Consider the following 18,704-nt stretch of genomic DNA (forward strand, 5'->3'; position numbering starts at 1 on the left):
TTTTTTACTATTGTTACATCGATACGAGGAGATATTAGTACTAATAACTAAATTCTTATACTTTCGGAAAATATATTACTTTAAAATCATATCCTAGCACTCTAACTGGCTAACTGATTCATATAACAATGAGCGAGTGCTGAGCGGAACTGTTAAACTCATTGTGTGTGTCGCCGGAACTTTTAGGCGTGGCACCAATGTACTTCTAAAAGAAGCAGCGTCCTTCGGTAAGTAAACAACGAGGATTCTTCACCCTTTTGAAAAACACCCGGGTAATTAGGGCTGCATGTCTCCGCTCATCCTCCACTTTGCAGAGTTCAGGCGTGAAATATGAGCAAAGAGGCGCAGATGAGGGCGGCAATAAACCAGAAGCTGATCGAGATGGGGGAACGCGAGCGGTGAGTATGTCTGTCCAGATCCTGGCGTGGCGGTGCGGCCGGCCGAACGCTCATCTGTCGCGTCTTCTTCAGGCTGAAGGAGCTTCTCCGAGCGAAGCTGGTGGAGTGTGGCTGGAGGGATCAGCTGAAAGCCCACTGCAAAGGTAGCACCCACAATCCATTAATCCATCCATCCCGGTTTATCAGCATTCACCGAAAAGGTCGATTCCAGGAGAAATGTGTTTTGTTTCTTATGCAGATGTAATACGAGAAAAGGGCCTGGAGCACGTGACCGTGGAAGACCTTGTCACAGAAATCACACCAAAAGGAAGAGGTACTTGGTCACCATAATGTTTTACTGCACTACAGTGTACAGTAAAGTCTGCCATTGGCTGTGCTGCCCAATTCAACGTTTTTTTTTTTTTTTTTAACGATCAGAAGTATGGGTTTAATGAAAAAGTATGTTTTCATTGAATAAATAAAACAGAACAAGGGCCTCTGCACAGTTGAATTGCTTCTAGAACTATAGAGGCGCTTCCCGGCGGTTTTTCATCTGCCGAGGTCCATACATCCTCACTGGTGTTCAGACAATCAAATCCATCGTGAATTGGGTGCCAGACGGGAAGTTTTGGAAACTGGTTTTCATAAGGCTCAGCCTTGGTAGACCTGGTGAACAGCCAGAATACCTCAGTTCTGCAGACACTGGTGGGATGCTTGTGATGAATTGAAGTTCTGGAACTTTCCGGATCGTAACATCTCTTTTTGTCCCCGCAGCGCTTGTTCCAGACAGCGTGAAGAAGGAGCTGCTGCAGAGAATACGGGCTTTTCTAGCTCAGCATTCCGCTTTGTGAGCGGCGGGTTTTTCTTGTTTAGGGTCAGGTGACAGGTGTGCTCCTTCTTTTTCTTCATTGAGTTGACTGTTTGTAATATGGTTTGGATAATAAAGCAGATGTTCTTAATTCATGTGATTTCTCTTCCAACCACCACGGCTTTACTGAACTGGTGCCAGGCAAATAGACATTTACTGATTTTTATTCTAGATCTACACGATATATATTGGGAGGAATTATAGCTAATTGCAAGACCTGTTTGTGTTGCCATGGGAACAGACAGCAAGGGGTTTACCTTCACATTATGGGATGGAACAAAGAAAAAAATGGATAAAATTGATTCCTGTTTGCCTTTTGCTGTAATTCTCGTTTACAGCCCCTATGGGAAGGATTTAGTAGAAATCATGAGTATTTACAGTTTCTCACACACACACACACACACATTGCTGTTTAAGAAGTCAGCGTTAATCGGAAGGTTGCCGGTTCTAATCCCATTTTGTTATGTCACCGTGTGCTGTGCTTCACAAAGACAATCACTTTACTTTTACTAATGTTTCTATCCTTTGCCTTGTGAGTTCAAACACAGTAATTCTATGAAGCACAAAGATCTGCAGAAGTTATACATCCTGCAGTTACTAAGATATCTTCTCTCACATCCATGACCATCTGCAAATTTGCCAGCATATATCAAAGGGTGAAGAGCAGACAGTGTTAGTCAGTTAAAATAAATTAATCACACATTTTGAGACAAGTTGATCATAATTCATTTTAAAGCTTGATTTGATGTATGTTTACAGAGATACACTAAAAAACACCTTGCAGATTCCGAAAGTAAATAATCATGAATTCACTATGTCTGCACACAAGGAGTCAGTAAAACAATCTATGGAATGGGCCAGACCTGCAAGCATATCATTTGCCTGGACAAGTTCAATTTCAAGTGAGCTTTATTGTCATTTCAGCTACATACATGTTACAGTACACCGAGAAACTTTCTCTGGAACCTGGTGCTACATGTAACATTCAAACCAAGTTACATACTGACATAAAGAGCATGTGTACAACATCGACAAACTGGCTACATAAAAGTATAAACGGGACACAGGTAGTGCTAGTGTAACACAAACTAGCAGTAAATTAGTGAAATGAATAATAAATGTGCGAAGTAAAAAATAGTACAAATACCGCTGTGCAAAATGGAACAGCCTGACAGTGAGGACCTAAATGCTTTGGTATCTTTTTCCAGATGGCAGGAGGGTGAAGTGTGTATGTGAGGGGTGTGTAGAGTCCTTCATAATGCTGGTGGCTTTTCTAATGCAGCGTGTGTGGTAAATGTCCGTTATGAAGGGAAGAAAGACTCCGATGATCTTCTCAGCTATCGCAGGGTCTTGCGGTTCGATGCGGTGCAGTTCCCAAACCAGACAGTAATGCATCTGGTCAAACTACAGTAGAAGGATCTCCATCAATGTGGATTCATTTGGATTTTTCCTGTGTAAAAGGGAACTGAACCAAATGATGAAATATTTTAAACCCGCCTACTGATTTGGACCAAAGCAAATTAACCGTCATGATCTGGTCCGAAAGGGGTTACTCCGGTCCGGGATCCCCGTCGTGCGATTGCGTTCTTCTTCCTCGTCATCTCGTCACCTCTTCGTACTCCTTGCTGTTCACCTGCCTCGTCATACCCCAAGGTTGTGACATGAACTTTGGTGTGAAGGTGCCCAAGACCCCAGGATACATCTGTCAGAAGCATCCACCCCCAGAATATGTGCTGAAATATTCTCAGCAGGTCCTTTTGTGGCAGGCCTGAAATGTTTTTTTTTTTTTTTTTTTGGATGTCTCAAAACTTTACACAGGTACCAAACAGCCCCCACATCCAGCAGCACCTTCATCGTAGTTAGATAGTCTCACGGACAGTTAGTAGAGGTAAAAAAAGGGAGAAAGGAAGAAACCTTGGGAAGGATTGAAACAGAGTGAGGGCAGAGTACTCTACAGGGTAGAGTAAGCCTGCAAATGGTGTCAGTGCAGGTTTTGTGATGTTTGTCCAATAAGAGCAAAAGTCCTACAATTGTAGAGGTGGAGAAGTGCAGTGTCATGGTGTACATTGAAGGAGGAGGCAGGATTTTCAGGGATTTTCAAATGGTCCATCATAGCATCATATTGGACATGTGTCCAATATGATGCTATGATGGACCATTTGAAAATCCCTGAAAATCCTTCTCTGTCAAGCTGTTCTACATCTGTGGAGTTCGATTTGAGAAGGATCTGCTCCCAGCTGTGGTACTTTGGGTACCAGTAGTGACCCCGCACCCGTTGATTGCAGGGGGCATGGTGGGTCGTGAAGACTAAGAGTTCACTCAGGTATTCCGGGGCGAGACCATTTAGAGCTTTATAGGTCAAAAGTAGGATTTTGTAGTCAATCCTAAATTTGATGGGTAACCACTGCAGTGATTGTAAGACTGGGGTGATGTGGTCACATTTTCTAGTTCTATTTAGAACTCTGGCTGCAGCATTCTGAACTATCTGGAGTTTACTCACGCACATACTAGAGCATCCAGACAGTAATGCATTGCAGTAATCTAACCTTGATGTAATAAAGGCATGGACCAACTTTTCTGCATCGTGCATTGAGATTGCAATATTTCTAAGGTGAAAGAATGCTATCCTAGTGATATTATCTACATACGAATCGAATGAGAGACCTGCATTAATGAGGACACCTGGAGCCTTTACTTCAGTACTTGAGAGGTGAGAGAGAAAGACAGTCCAGAGTTATGATGTATAGTCAGCCAGTCTGGCTGCTTGAGACCCAAATACAAGAGCTTCTGTCTTATCCGGGTTTAACAGAAGAAAGTTGGTGAGCATCCAGTATTCTGTTCTCGTACCTCAAAATTCTATATATTGTTCAGTTGCTGACGTATCACCATTGATGTCCACAAACTGATACCGATCAGTCAGATATGATATGAACCATACAAGGGCTATTCCCTTAATCCCAACAACATTCTCTAACCTGTCAAGGAGAATAGCTTGACTTTTACATATAAAGCAGGATTTAATACAAACATGGAAACAAAGCATGCATGGTAACACTGGACAAAACACACAACACACGCAATGACATGGAAGATTTTTACAGATAACAACAGATGCAAACTTTCATGTGTTAATGGAAAACAGTGATCTCCAGTCTGAACGTGTATCCAGAGTACTCCACAATGCCAGTCCATGACAGGGATGTTCCCACCAAGCTATCCTGAAATACGATGAGAAAAACATCATAAAAACTGGGTGTGGGTGGAGCTCAAGGCAGAGCTTGTGAGCAGCATGGAGGTCCTGCAGGTGGTGCTGCAGCCCGTGGCAGGGGAGACACCTGACCTCCTCCTTCAGCAACCTTGCATCATGACTCTGGACCAGATGGTGAACATTCATTGAATGAGAAACCCCTATGTGATTGGACGCAAGGAGGCATGTACATTTTTTCTGGTTTAATCTGCGAACAAGAGCCGGCGTGAGCCGCAACACCACTTGGGTGTTGACGTTCGCATTCTAGGTTGAATTGGGGAAGGGACAGGATGAGAGGGAAGAGTTGAGAGTTGAGGAGATGAACAAGATAATTCTTACGAGTTGAGGTGGAGAAGGAGCCGAGCCGAGGCGAGTTGACGAAGGCCAATCAATGACTGAGCAGCTGGCAGTGGCCATCTTGCCAATTTATGGGAGGCATGTTAGCTCATCACCGTGTTGCTCCTGGTCACATGGATGGAATCATGGGAGTTTTTAATGCATTCAGTCGTGTTTTTCTTAAAAATAATTAAAACTGATTATTGATAACTACACTTGTTCAACAAGCATGACACAGGACACGTAAAGCTACAGGTCAGCTCCTTTGTGCGAAGTCTGGCATGTTTCACATAGACAACATGTATTGTTAGCTTAAGCAGCATGATGTGTTTTTATTAACGCTGGGTTAAGAGAGAAAGAGCATCCAAAAACCTGTAGTCAGGTAGCATATGGACTAATAAAGAACAATATATTATTTAATATTATATGAGACATTTAAAAAAGTGTCAGCAGCTTTTTCTTATGTCCCCCTCACCCTAAAAATGTTACTGTCTAATGCCTCCCCCAACAATGATGAGGGATTTTCGCCCTCTCAGACCCTCTGTTAGGTTTAACTAAGATTAAGGTTTTGCTGATTCTGTGTTTTATTTGCATGAAACATGTTAAACCGACTCCTGGCAGAAAATCATTTATTATCTCTGGTGCGCTTCCATAATTATAGGTCTGTTTCTGTTTCAAGCTTTTGCCTGAAATGAAGTAAAGGAAGATGCTGGCAATTAAGAATTGAACTTGTCTTATAATGATTGCAGTCGTAATGTTGTAAGATAATGAGAATTCCGGAAAAGAGAATGGAATTGTGCACGTTCTCCAGAAGTTCTTCATCTGACTTTAAATCCCCCAGAACATCTCTAATAAAAAGTCCTAAATTCGTCCCGGGGGAGGAGTTGTGCACGCGCGCTCATATGTGGCGACAGTTCCGAGTCCCCCAATAAACGCGCGCCTCCCATTTAAATGGCTGCTCGGGATGGAGCCCGGTGGTCTTCTGCCTCCGCCATGCAGGTCCGGGTCCTGCTTCTCCTGGCGGCCGCGGCTGTGGACATTTCCTGCTCCGCGGCCGGAGGAGCCGCCGTGGAGCCGCACGAGTACATGATGTCCATCTACAGGACCTTCTCGGCCGCAGAGAAGCTGGGGCTGAACGCGAGTTTCTTCAAGGCGTCCAAGGCAGCGAACACCATCACCAGTTTTGTTGACCAAGGACAAGGTCCGTATAAGAATGTGTACATATGGGATGAATATGAGCTATCGTTATTATTTCATAGAATTGCAGTATTACATGAATCTGCTGTAGTTGCTCTAATTTGTAGTCTTCATGAGAAGTTGTCACAGACCTTCAAGATGGTACTGAGGAACCATAAATTGTCTTGGTAGGTGGTTGTAGTCTAGTGGGTAAGACTCGCCTGTGAACCAGAAGACCCGGGTTCAAATCCCACTTACTACCATTGTGTCCCTGAGCAAGGCACTTAACCATACGTTGCTCCAGGGAGACTGTCCTGTAACTACTGATTGTAAGTCACTCTAGATAAGGGCGTCTGATAAATGCTGTAAATGTAAATGTCTTCTGAATAAACTGAACAATCACGCCTTCCCATCAAATGACTTTTATTTACTGATATCATTTATTGATCAAGAATATTATTCAGGCTGACATCACCATGGATGAGAACATGTGCTTCACGTGCTGAGTTTGTAAAAATGTGTTTCGGTGCAGTCGTAAAGCCTGTCGTTTCATGTAGTACCCTAAATATTGGAACCAATGTTTCCTTTATCTTTCAGATGATGTTGTGACCTCACCTTTGAGGAGACAGAAGTACCTGTTTGACATTTCAACCCTGTCCCGGAGAGCAGAGCAGCTGGGCGCTGAGTTGAGGATCTACACTAAAGTATCTAGATCTCTGCTGGCATCTGTGGCAGGTCTGCTGGACCTTCAGATTGTCTCCTGCCAGTCTCAACGCCTGCTTGCCTCCAAAACCCTGGACCTGGAGGGCTTCCACAAGCCCAGGTGGGAGGTTCTAGATATCTGGGAGATCTTTCAGCATCAGCAGCAGCACCTGCAAGGCAGGCACTTTTGTCTTGAGCTCAGGGGAGTCCTTGATAATTCAGAGAGTGAGATCAACTTGCTGGACCTGGGTTTCCATAGAAGTGGTCAGCCTCAGCAGCAGAAGGTGGTGCTGCTTGTCTTCACCCGTTCTAAGAAGCATCAGAGTCTTTTCTACGAGAGACGGGAGAACATCAGATTCCACTGGCCACAGAAAAGGCTAACAAAGGGCCAAAGGTGGCACCGGAAAGTTAGCCGTGGGCGGCGCAATGCAATTAGCATGAACCGTCATGGAAAGCGGCACGGCAGGAAATCCCGGTCGAGATGCAGCAAGAAACCGCTGAAGGTGAACTTCCGAGAACTGGGCTGGGACGACTGGGTCATTGCGCCACTGGATTATGAAGCCTACCACTGCGAGGGCATGTGTGACTTCCCACTGAGGTCCCACCTGGAGCCCACCAACCACGCCATCATCCAGACGCTGATGAACTCCATGAGTCCCAGCAATGTGCCGCCCAGCTGCTGCGTGCCCTCCAAGCTCAGCCCCATCAGCATTCTGTACATCGATGGGGGGAACAACGTGGTCTACAAGCAGTATGAGGACATGGCGGTGGAGACCTGCGGCTGCAGGTGACCTTTACCACTTGGGAGGAGGAAGTGAAGTGAAAATGACATAAGGAAATGTGTCCTCTGCTTTTTGCCATCACCCTTAGAGAGCAGTGGGCAGCCATGTCAGACACCCAGGGAGTAGAGTGTAGGGACAGTGCCATCATCAAGGGGACCTCAGTGGCACCTTGGCGGTTTGGGATTTGAAGCCAGAATGTTTCGGCTATGAATCCGCTTCCGTACCTGCTCGGCTACCACTACAGTGCTTCTGTATCTGTACATGGTCTACAACGTGGTCTACAGGCATTACGAGGACTTGGCGGTGGCTGCAGGTGACCTTCACCGTGTGGGATGAGGAGGAGCATCTGTATCTGACGTTACTTTCCATCGGAGTCCTTGTTTCATGTTGAACTGTTACTTACCAAATTTACTCCCAAAAAACTGATAATTTTTACATCTTCCTTTTGTGGTTCACATGTCAATATCTTGTATATGGTTGATTTTCATTTATTTTCTATTTATATATAGTTATATTTTATAAAGTGATAATTTGTTTTTAAGCAGGATGCAAGACAATCGTCTACCTCCCCATACAGAGAAAACTAAAATAAAATGAATGGCTGACATGAAATCCCTCACCATGCTTCAGTGTTTAACTTGCACATTTGTATATGAAAGTGAAGTGATTGTCATTGTGATACACAGCACAGCACACGGTGACACAACGAAATGTGTCCTCTGCATTTAACCCATCACCCTTAGTGAGTAGTGAGCAGCCATGACAGGCGCCCGGCGAGCAGTGTGTGGGGATGTGCACCTCAGTGGCACCTTGGCAACCTTCTGATTCCTTAACCGCTAGGCCACCACTGCCCCTGACATATATAAACTGCTTACATGGTCAATTTTCATGCAAAAGATTGTAAACATCTGTTTCTGGTAAAAATTCAATCATACCACAGCATATATGCTAAGTGTGTTTAAATTAAGGAACTCGCAGCATATATGCTACACAGATGGAATATTGCACATAGGAAAATATTAAAATACATGTATAAATTTGTATAAAAAAATCTTTATCTAAGTCTTATATTCATTTTAGCTGATGATTGATTTCGATAATTGCAGTAGAGGTGAACGAGGGGTCAAATGACATTGCTTATCTCATGCTGGGTGGCCTGTTTGTGTTTGTGTTTGTGTGTGTGTGTGTATGGGGGATGGTTGATTATGGTGTGAGTATTTCGCTGGGTGCCAACGTTTCTTACTTTCATCTTGTAAATGTTCTATATGTTTTATTGTTTTTCAGTGTTGAATTCTTGCTAAAGTAGACATTTTGTGTACAGGTTTAATCTAGTCTACAAATGATGACATGATAATTCACCTACCTGTGTGTGTGGTTCAAGGGTCATTAGTGGAGTCTGGGACTGGCCCCTGTTCATTTCAAACCCAAAACCCCAAACAACACAAGATTATGGTGGCTTTTTGCTGAGAGGTCAGAGTTCAAGTGTGCCTTTGTCCCAGCACACTGTGTGCATTTGAAAGGTACACATCCAGTGAAGACAGAGGAAGCTATAAAGTGAAAGGGACAACAAGTAAAGGAATGCGTGTGATGCCTCGGCTGTCATTTACAGACGAAGTTCGCCCAGCAGCTGCAGCCCCGATTACCACAATAGGCTGTTTACATATTGTAATTGTGGCTTTTTCTTTTCTGGCGGTCTTTGTTCGAACCCAGAGTCAAACTGAGGTGACCTTTCAGCTCCAAGATAAACGCATGCAGAATAAAAAATAAAGAGTAAAAACAGGAGTACAGTTGTAAAGCCATATTATACAGTGGGTTCGTGCAATATTATGCAATATTAAAATCACATTATGGGCATATTATCATGATGAAACATTATGTTACAGTGCCTGGAATTGGGATTACCTTCGTATTTTAGTCGAATTTAGCAAATCCAAACAACCCTGTCTGACCCAGCAATTTTGTCCAATCACTGCAATCCACCAATCGGACTAATAGGTGATGTGTCCCATTATTCATGTGCACATGGAGTTTTAGTATATACATGAACATCACTCCAACAAACATTTATTTATTATTCACACAGTTATGGAGACATGTGACGTGTTATTTCATGGAAGAGACATTTCTTGTGGATTTTTACTATGTCTCATTCTTTCAGATTCCTCATTTGTTGCATGACCAGTCCGGACGATGGAGCAATGTTTCTTTGTTTTGAGTGTTCCTGACTTCTCCTTCTATGGTGGTCAGTTTTCAATGCACAGTGGCCTTTCTACTTTTCCTTTCAAGCTCAAGTGAAATAGGAGCTGAAATGCTGAGTTGCGGAAGCCGGGCTCTCTAGCTGGTCCTCAATGACTCCAGTTCCTACAGGCACCTATGTTCCAAGTAACAAGTACTTCACCTGATTGAACTAATAACCTATCCTTTGAAGATCCAAGAATTTTTATGTTCTTCATCTTCAGATGTATTTTCAAAGTCCTGTTAGAACATTTTCTAGCTCATTCATAATGATTGATCATGTATGCTGTATATTTATTGGTGGCCAAGGGGTAAGGAAGATTGTGGGTTCAAATCCTGAGGTCCCCTAGATCAAGGTACCGTCCCCACACTGCACTGCAATGACAATCACTTCACTTTCATTACCATATTATCTGAGAATCCATCTGGACGACAGAATTTTGAAACAATTACCAGGTCTGAGTGTGGGGATCCCACGTGCAGCAAAACAGTCAGCTTATTGACATAAGCAGAACCTAACCAGGGCGAGGCGGTAATGGTTCCACCAGAAAAGGTCACAGAACAGGAGAGAGCAAGTCAGCATTCCAGAGGTGGCTTGAAGGGTGAAGCTCGGACACTGGGGTTTTATGGTCAGGTCATTGGGGAGTGCAATGGGACATTATTGGGTGATCGGTATGATTATTGGGTGGGTGATTATTGGGTGATAAGTGTGTGTGGGCGTGCGGCAGCAGGGGTAAGCTTGAATCTAATGTGGTGACGACCACACCACTCCTAATTCCCTAACCACCTGAACTGTGTGAAAACAGAAATCTGAGGAAATTAAAGGAGCCTAAATAGAGTCACAGCAAATTTTACAAAATGTCTTTGAATTAGCATTTACCATGTCTGACCAGAATTGATGGTCGGATACCAGCCACTAACACTCTGCTGTTCGAGCAGGAAACACAAAACAGATGCGGTGAGTCTGCTGTGAATTAAAAATGCCTGGCCCGTTTTGTCCTTTACTGGATGGTGAACTCACAGATCATCATCACGCATAGACATCAAAAGGAAATGACACAGGACACAAGGAGACTTTTTTTTAAAGGTCACAGGCCTTAGTTTAGTGGTAATTACCTCCAGGTTGCCCTTTGTGGCAGAGCCCTAGGCTAAAATTGTAGTCAACAGAAGTGGTGAACACACATTAAAGTTTATAGATTTACACCTTGCTCTTTCACTGTGTTTTCATGGACAAAAAAAATAAAGAAATGTTCGGTCAATTTTAATGCTTTTATTCCTGTGACTTTGCAAGAGGCAACACTCCTCATGACACATGGATAATATTCGGCAGCATGGGAATGTTTTGTTCCTGAAGGTGAACGTTGGAAGCAGAAAAGGAATTTGTGTGACTTTGATGAGGTCCAAATTGCAATGACTAGAGTAGACTGCCATGACTGCAGCATATCTTCACAGCTCAAAATGAAACCTATGAAAATAACTGAAATCTTCATGCTTAATTTTAATAAATTAAAATAATTTAGCATTAACTATCAAAATGTCAGACTTGATTACCGTAGAAAAAATGTACTACAACCAATATAAAACAAAACAGTTATATTTATTGTAACATTAAGCATAATAAATGTATTTAGCGTGGAAAATGCTTCTTGCCTAATTTCCATTGACTGCTGCCTCTGTTTATTTCCTCCATCATGAGTATGCACACCGGCTTTATTACTGCTTTCTTACAGCAATCACATTGACATTTAGCACCATCCTACTTCAATGGCTCTGAAACTACTTAATGTGTCAATGTGTCAGTAGGTGCCCATTGTTCCTCCCAGTCCCCTTGTATTTAGTGTCATTAGACTGAATAGTGGTGTCCTGTCATGATAGTTGGATTGTACTGTGTTTGAGACAATAGATGTCCAAACTGCAGATAAACCTTAAATAAAAGAATCTGGGGAAGACCTTATACTCAAACATTATATCATTTGCTGATGTGTTAAAAATGTATTTGAGAGAGAAATAGAGAAAGACAAAGAAAAAGAAGAAAACATGAAACAGATATACATATAATACATATTATAGTGTCTCTGAATTGGAGAAAGAATTAAAGCTTTTATTGTTGAACACGTTTTATTTATTTTATTTTTATTTTATGCAGCCATATGAGTTTAATTGGGTTAAAATAAGCGCTGCCCTTTATCGTTTATAATGGAGTTGTGTACTTATCACAGTAAAGAGGGGGTGCACAGATTTGATCAATTACAGAGTTACTGTACCTTAAGTGGGTGTGTTTCCGGTTACACCTCTTAAACCATGCAAGGGGATTGAAGGGTTATCGCAAAAAAATATATTTTCAAGTGGCCCAACATATTTTGTTTTTAAAGAGTTTTTCTCTCGGCTCAGATAAGCTATCAAACACCCCCCCATTTTACAAAGAAGGTTAAAAACTTGAAGCACGACAGAATGTACATATGTGTATTCCAAATATTTTACAATTCTAGAATTATGCAGTTTTAGTCATCACCTTGTAATTTTCTGTTTCTTCTCATTCTTATTCAATGTTCAGCAACAAAACTTTACCTTATATTTAATATAATATACAGATTTTTTTGGGTAAGAAACAGAACATTTCTTCATAAAAGGCTTAAAGCTGCACAAGGCCCACCATGCAGTAAGTAATGCAGCAGTCAATCAATAAAGTGGATCCCATCTGCATTATCTGCATTCACAGATATTTTAGAATGTATTATGTATTAAATTATGCTGGGTAATCTTTATTTAGGACCCTCCAGATCCCATCACAAACGACCAAAGACCCAACCCTGAATCTTCTTCTTTATACACGTTCATTAATTTAAAAACACTTGTCTGTAACCACACATGTAATCATGCACATCCCTACATGGGTTCACACATGAAAGTGAAGTGATTGTCATTTTGATACACTGCAAGACAGCACACGTGCACACAACAAAGTGTGTCCTCTGCTTTTAACCATCACCCTGAGTGAGCAGTGGGCAGCCATGACAGGCGCCCGGGGAGCAGTGTGTGGGGACGGTGCTTTGCTCAGTGGCACCTCAGTGGCATCTTAGCGGATCAGGATTCTGATTACTAATTACAGGGCCACTTCCTTATCCATCTCCAGCAGAGCAGTGTATTCACAAATAACACCTGTACTCCAAAATATCACTCAAAACATCACGAAGAATACATGACAGGGAATATTCCTCAAACTCTACAGCTTTTCATTCCAGACAGATTACGAATTATGTCTGACATCTGCCCTGAATGAGCTGATCAGCCCTAATGAACTCTAAAAATAGACATTTGCATTGTGACCTTAAGTAAACTAAACAGCAGTCATTATTCACATACATGCATGTAAGTTACATGTAAGATATGACAGATACAGTAATGTTCTGTTTAAATATGGGAGGAATGCATGAAAGCGATTGTTTTTGTTATTATGATGCACAGCAAGCACAACACAAAGTGACACACAGCAAAATGTGTCCTCTGCATTTAACCCATCAACCTTGTTGGGTAAGCAGTGGGAAGCCATGGGGTATGGGGATGGTACCTCGGCAGTTTAGGATTTGAACCTGCAGCCTTTCGGTTACGAGTCCACTACTTTACCCAGTAGCGGCCTTGTTTAGTCTTCTTACTGATGGTGACCAACGCCAAAATTAGGGGTGAAGCAGGCTGAAGAACCATAAAAATCTGGAAGCCTAGTCAGTGCACAGATGAAGAACTCAAGGAATCTTCTACAGGGAATCCTCCACCAACATGAAGGTCAGTTCGCATCAGTCTCTGTGTCTTAGGATAATGGAATGCAAAACTGAAAGAAGTACGTGTACACCTTGAATTCAGTCAACTGACTTAAACCAGTTATTTAAAATGAAGACAATGAATATGGAAATGTTGAAACACTGACTAAATAAATATTGTTGAAAACAGGAGCATGAAAGAAGCCATGCACAAACATGCTGCAAGAAATAAAATTCAAACCCAGATAAACACAATTAAAGATTTAATTGCAGACAGTATGAACACAAAATAATTCTTTTTTTTTCTTTTCAACATAATTTGATACATTCTTGCCATTCAGCCTTGCAACACATTCCAAAAAAAGTTGGGACAGTACTGCATCTACCACTTTGTATGCATCCCTGGAAAAAAGGCAGCATTTAGTTCCTAAAAAAACGGTGATATACTTCTCAGCATTAATGATGCCATCGCAGAAGTGCAAGTTACCTTTGCCGATGGCACTGGCACAACCCCATACCATGACAGACCCTGACTTTTGGACTTGTATCTGGTAACAGTCTGGATGGTCCCTTTCCTCTTTGGTCTGCAGCACATGGCATCCATTTCTTCCAAAAAAAGATGTGAAAAATGGTACACGGTACACACACAATACACGTTTCCACTGCACAATGGACCATCCCAAATGCTAACGGCGCTTCTGGACATTTATGTAGGGCTTCCTTTTGGCACAGTACAGTTTTAGCTGCCATTTCCTAATGTAACTACGTACTGTAGTGCTTGAGAGTGACTTCCTGAAGTCGTCTTGAGCCCACGCAGTTATATCACTTATTGATGAATGACATTTTTTAATGCAGTGCTGTCTGAGGGCTCGGAGATCACTGCCATTCAGTTTAGGCTTGCTCCCTTGGCCTTTGTGCATGGTAATTTCTCCAGATTCTCTGATTCTTTTCGCTATGTTATGCACTGTAGAGGGAGGAATGCCCAAATCTTTGAGAAATATTCTTTGAGAAATATTTTTCTTCATCATTGCAAAGATTTTTGCCCTCACTTGGTGGCAAACTTGCGATCCTCTACCCATCTTTGCTTTTAAAGGAAGCAAAAGGAATTCTAAAGGAATTTCCTCAATGCTGCTTTTGTACCATCACCACTTTCAAATCACATCATTATTTACTTATTATACCTCATTACTACCCCTGAACTGCCCGCATCCCAACTTTTTTGGGAATGTGTTGCAAGTCTGAATAGCAAGAATCTATTTTTATTTACAAATCAAATGATGTTGACCAAATTTGTGAATTACTGCTTTATTTTTTTATTCACATTTTCCACCCTGTCCCAACTTTTTCTGATTTGGGGTTGTAGTATGAAATTAAGAAAAAACATGTTTCTCAAGGGTCAAATTATTGTTCTGCATCAATGATCAATGAACAAAAATTATATACAGACAGAATTTTAATCTAAAAGATCTGACCTGTAGGTGGCCTGTAGGCTTTCTAGGCTTCTCGGAATGTTCATACATGTGAGGTTCATGATAGTTTTGAACACAAGCTTTAGCCAGGTGTGAATAAATAAAGTAAACCACAATTGTGTTACTAGCAAAACACTGTGAATGAACAGAAGAGGAATCTAAATCAACTCAGTATTTCATGTGACCAATATTTATTTGCCTTCAAAACAGCATCAACGTATGATGGTTGGTTGTTCCAAACATCTTGGAGAACTAATTACAGATCTTCTGTGACTCTAGGCTTCCTCAAATTTTCCTGTCTCTTCATATAATACCAGACTGACTTGATGATGTTGAGGTCATATTACCACCTGATGGAATTGTATGACGAATAAGTTTATCAGCACTAAGGACACTAGTTTGAGAGTGAATGTACATACCCGGGTCCCACTGGTTTCTGCCAGTTCTGTGTTGTTGGTACTGCTGGACATCTTCTGATATAAAAGGGAAATGAGCTGTGTGATGTGTGTTTCATCTGCTGCACTGTAAGATCCTTGGTCAAGGATCTTACCTTGTATGCAAAACATGCCTTAAGATAGTCAAAAATAATAAAACTAGCTCGTCAAGCAACTTAACCATCTCAGATGTTTTCAGAGTGGCAAGTGTGTTGCAAATACATAAGATATATATTAGCTGGTCTTAACTAGTTACTAGTTAAACATACATTAAGATGATCAAACTAGTTAGACCATTTAACCATCTGAATTTGGTCAAGTATATAGGCATACATATAGTTTTATAGTCTCATCCACAGATGTATTAAGTCAGTTTTTTCTGCCATGTATATTGTTAATAAATGCCAATTACTTTATTTTTCATTGTGCAACATAGGTTAAGGTTAATCCTTAACCATTGTCACTCCCTGTCGCCTTACGGAATGTTTCACTATGTTGTGCACATTGTGTGACAAATGCTGTAGTAATGCCATGCACATTGTTGTTATTATATTACAGTAATTACTTTGTTAACATGTGCGTTTAAAACAAGCTGCAATTTATATGTTATGACCAGTAATATTTTACAATATTTTATTTTAGGTAAATAATTTAATCAGTTTTTTCCCCATTAAACTTCAAAAACAGAGCAGTGTTATGAATGCACTCAGTGAATTAAATGTGTCATCCTTTACATGCCACCAACATCAACTGGTTCTCATCTTGGCCAGTGTGTGCTTTCCTTTCCTTTAGAGAACAGCTTGCAGATCCAAGAATTGTTCCAAAGTCAACACTTAAAAACAGCGGCGTCACGCTGCAGGCCAGTCGCCTGAATGGCACCACAGGCAAAACCGTGGTCTGATTAGGGTGCATTTAACACAGAAAATCAAATGACATAAACTGGGCTATACTGTGTGTTTTTGGACAGAGTTTATTTGCTCAGTCTAGGAGTTTTAATTTCAATTCTCTCAAGATCTCCTCAAGCTCTGCCGCAAGGCACAGCGCTCAAAAACATTCCTGTCAACTTCATACTTCCTCATCTCAACCATATAAACAGTCACTGATGGCTGCCGGGTCTACAGAAAGTCAGTCAGCATTTCAGTGTTTAGCAGACAAGTAAAAAGCATCTGATTTTGACATGTACCGGGAATTCATAAAAGATTTGAATCTGAATGCAAAATTTTGCAATTACATCGCATAGAGCTCATCTGTCAGTAAACTGCTACAGATTCACTGCTGACTTTTATAACTTTGTTTGGGGGAAATGACTTTTTATTGAGCTGAATTCACCAGAGTTCATGCTGCATCACTGCAGTCAGACTAAAAAGGTAAAGTGAATACAGCCCTCAGTTAAAATTCCTCAGTGGACTTTATGGTGGCCCTTCTGTCAGGCTATGAATGGGAGGACCGACAATGATCAGCCCATGTAGTCAGGGGCTTCTGACCTCCCTGTCCCATCTTATAAAGTCTGTATCATTGTAGTTTCTATGCAAATGCATAGTTCTGACCCCAGACCATCCTATGTAGAGCCTGCAGTCAGTTGGAAGATGAAGTCTAGCACATCATTACAAGTAAATGAATACCCAGGCTATCAATAGCAATTTCCTGCAATTTCACATGTCATTAATCTGTAGAAGTTTCCCTCTCTCCGCTTGACCCCTCCCTAACAAAAAATTTGCACACGAATAACTGATATATGGACAGAATAAGATGTGGAGACTGAGACTGATGTTTTTCAGCAGTGCAGGCCACTATTTTACAATGTCAACTTGCAAAGACACTCACTGACCAAATGTAATAGATTAAGCTAATTGCACTCTTGGCCTGATTATCTGAGAGGCCTTTAAAATTCATTAAGGTGCCGTGCCTAAAGGTTAATGAGCTGTGCACTAAACTGGCCCACTAACATCCGAGACCCCAGTTTATTTCACTGCACAGACCAATAAAATCGTCTCATAAGTGCGGCAAACGCTGAACTCTTCACATCTCTCTCATCCTGTCAGGTTCCCCTTTCATTGGCCAGTGAACAGAACATGGTTCCATTTTTTCCATATGAGTTCTTTTAAAACACAACAGAAATTAACTCTGTATGATCGCTATGAGTACCATTCATGAGTTTTGTTTCCTAAATCTCTTATGGCTGGATTTACAGTATATTAGCTGTTATTACATCAGTATCAACAATGCTCTCATTTACAATTAAAGTAAATGAAGTAATTGTCATTGTGATACACTGCACAGCACACGGGGACAACGAAATGTGCCCTCTGCTTTTAACAATCACCCTTGGTGAGCAGTGGGCAGCCATGACAGGCGCATGGGTAGCAGTGTGTGGGGACGGTGCTTTGCTCAGTGGCACCTCAGAGGACTGGGATTCGAACCGGCAACCTTCCTTAATGCTTCCTTAACCGCTAGGCCACCAGTGCCCTAAACTAGTCCTTCCCTATTCCCCTTTACTCTACCCAATGTTACCATTTATTTTTTCTTCTGGAAGCAAAATAGTTCATTTATCACACAGGATCCATGTGCTTAAAGAGAGACCAGAGGAATCTATTTAAAATGATCTGAAAGCAACGAATGGTGTTTGAGCATTGGTAGGTGTCTATTAGCTCAGAACAGCTATATAAAACTCTGCTTTAACTTTCAGTCCATGCCACATCAGGACACAAGCAGCTCACCTGTTCAAGGACACATGTCCTGCGCCAGGACACTGGTGACTAAAATGCGCCAGGACAAAGGCGGCTAACACATGCCAGAACAAAGGCGGCTAACCGGTGCCAGGACACTGGTGACTAAAATGCGCCAGGACAAAGGTGGCTAACCAGCACCAGGACACAGGCATCTAACACGGGCCAGGACAAATGTGGCTTACCCAGCCAGGACACAGGTGCCTAACACATGCCAGGACACAGGCGGCTACCCCGCGGAAGGACAAAGGCCAAGACACAGGCGCCAGGACAAATGCGGCTAAAATACATCTGGACAAAGGTGGCTAACACGCACCGGGACACAGGTGGCTAACCCGCGCCAAGACAAAGGCGGCTAACCCGAGCCAGGACACAGACGGTTAACCTGCTCCAAGACACAGGTGGCTAAAACACGGCATGAAAAAGGCGGTTAGCCAGAGTCACTCTATGTCACTATGTAACTGTGTCTAATCGTTTCAATGTTACATGTAGCACCAGGTTCCTGGAGAAACGTTATTTTATGCACTGTCTAACATGTATACAGCTGCAATGACAATAAAGTCAACTTCAACTTCAATTGGAAAGGGTCGGTGCAAA

General features: G+C 41.9%; 2 protein-coding genes across 2 annotated transcripts; both read left to right on the forward strand.

The window, feature by feature from the left end:
* Positions 1-169: 169 nt before the first annotated feature.
* eny2 (ENY2 transcription and export complex 2 subunit) lies at positions 170-1,336 on the forward strand. The gene is made up of 5 exons (XM_028963989.1): positions 170-227; positions 315-398; positions 471-541; positions 637-711; positions 1,152-1,336. Exons 2-5 carry the CDS (start codon positions 331-333, stop codon positions 1,226-1,228), a joined length of 291 nt encoding a protein of 96 aa, XP_028819822.1. The 5' UTR covers positions 170-227; positions 315-330; the 3' UTR covers positions 1,229-1,336.
* Positions 1,337-5,821: 4,485 nt separating this feature from the next.
* On the forward strand, positions 5,822-7,497 carry gdf6b (growth differentiation factor 6b). Its single transcript, XM_028964683.1, has 2 exons — positions 5,822-6,029; positions 6,602-7,497. Exons 1-2 carry the CDS (start codon positions 5,822-5,824, stop codon positions 7,495-7,497), a joined length of 1,104 nt encoding a protein of 367 aa, XP_028820516.1.
* The last annotated feature ends 11,207 nt before the right edge of the window (positions 7,498-18,704 follow it).

This window comes from Denticeps clupeoides, chromosome 20 (assembly GCF_900700375.1).
Source record: "Denticeps clupeoides chromosome 20, fDenClu1.1, whole genome shotgun sequence".
In the NCBI taxonomy this organism is placed as follows: Eukaryota; Metazoa; Chordata; class Actinopteri; order Clupeiformes; family Denticipitidae; genus Denticeps; species Denticeps clupeoides.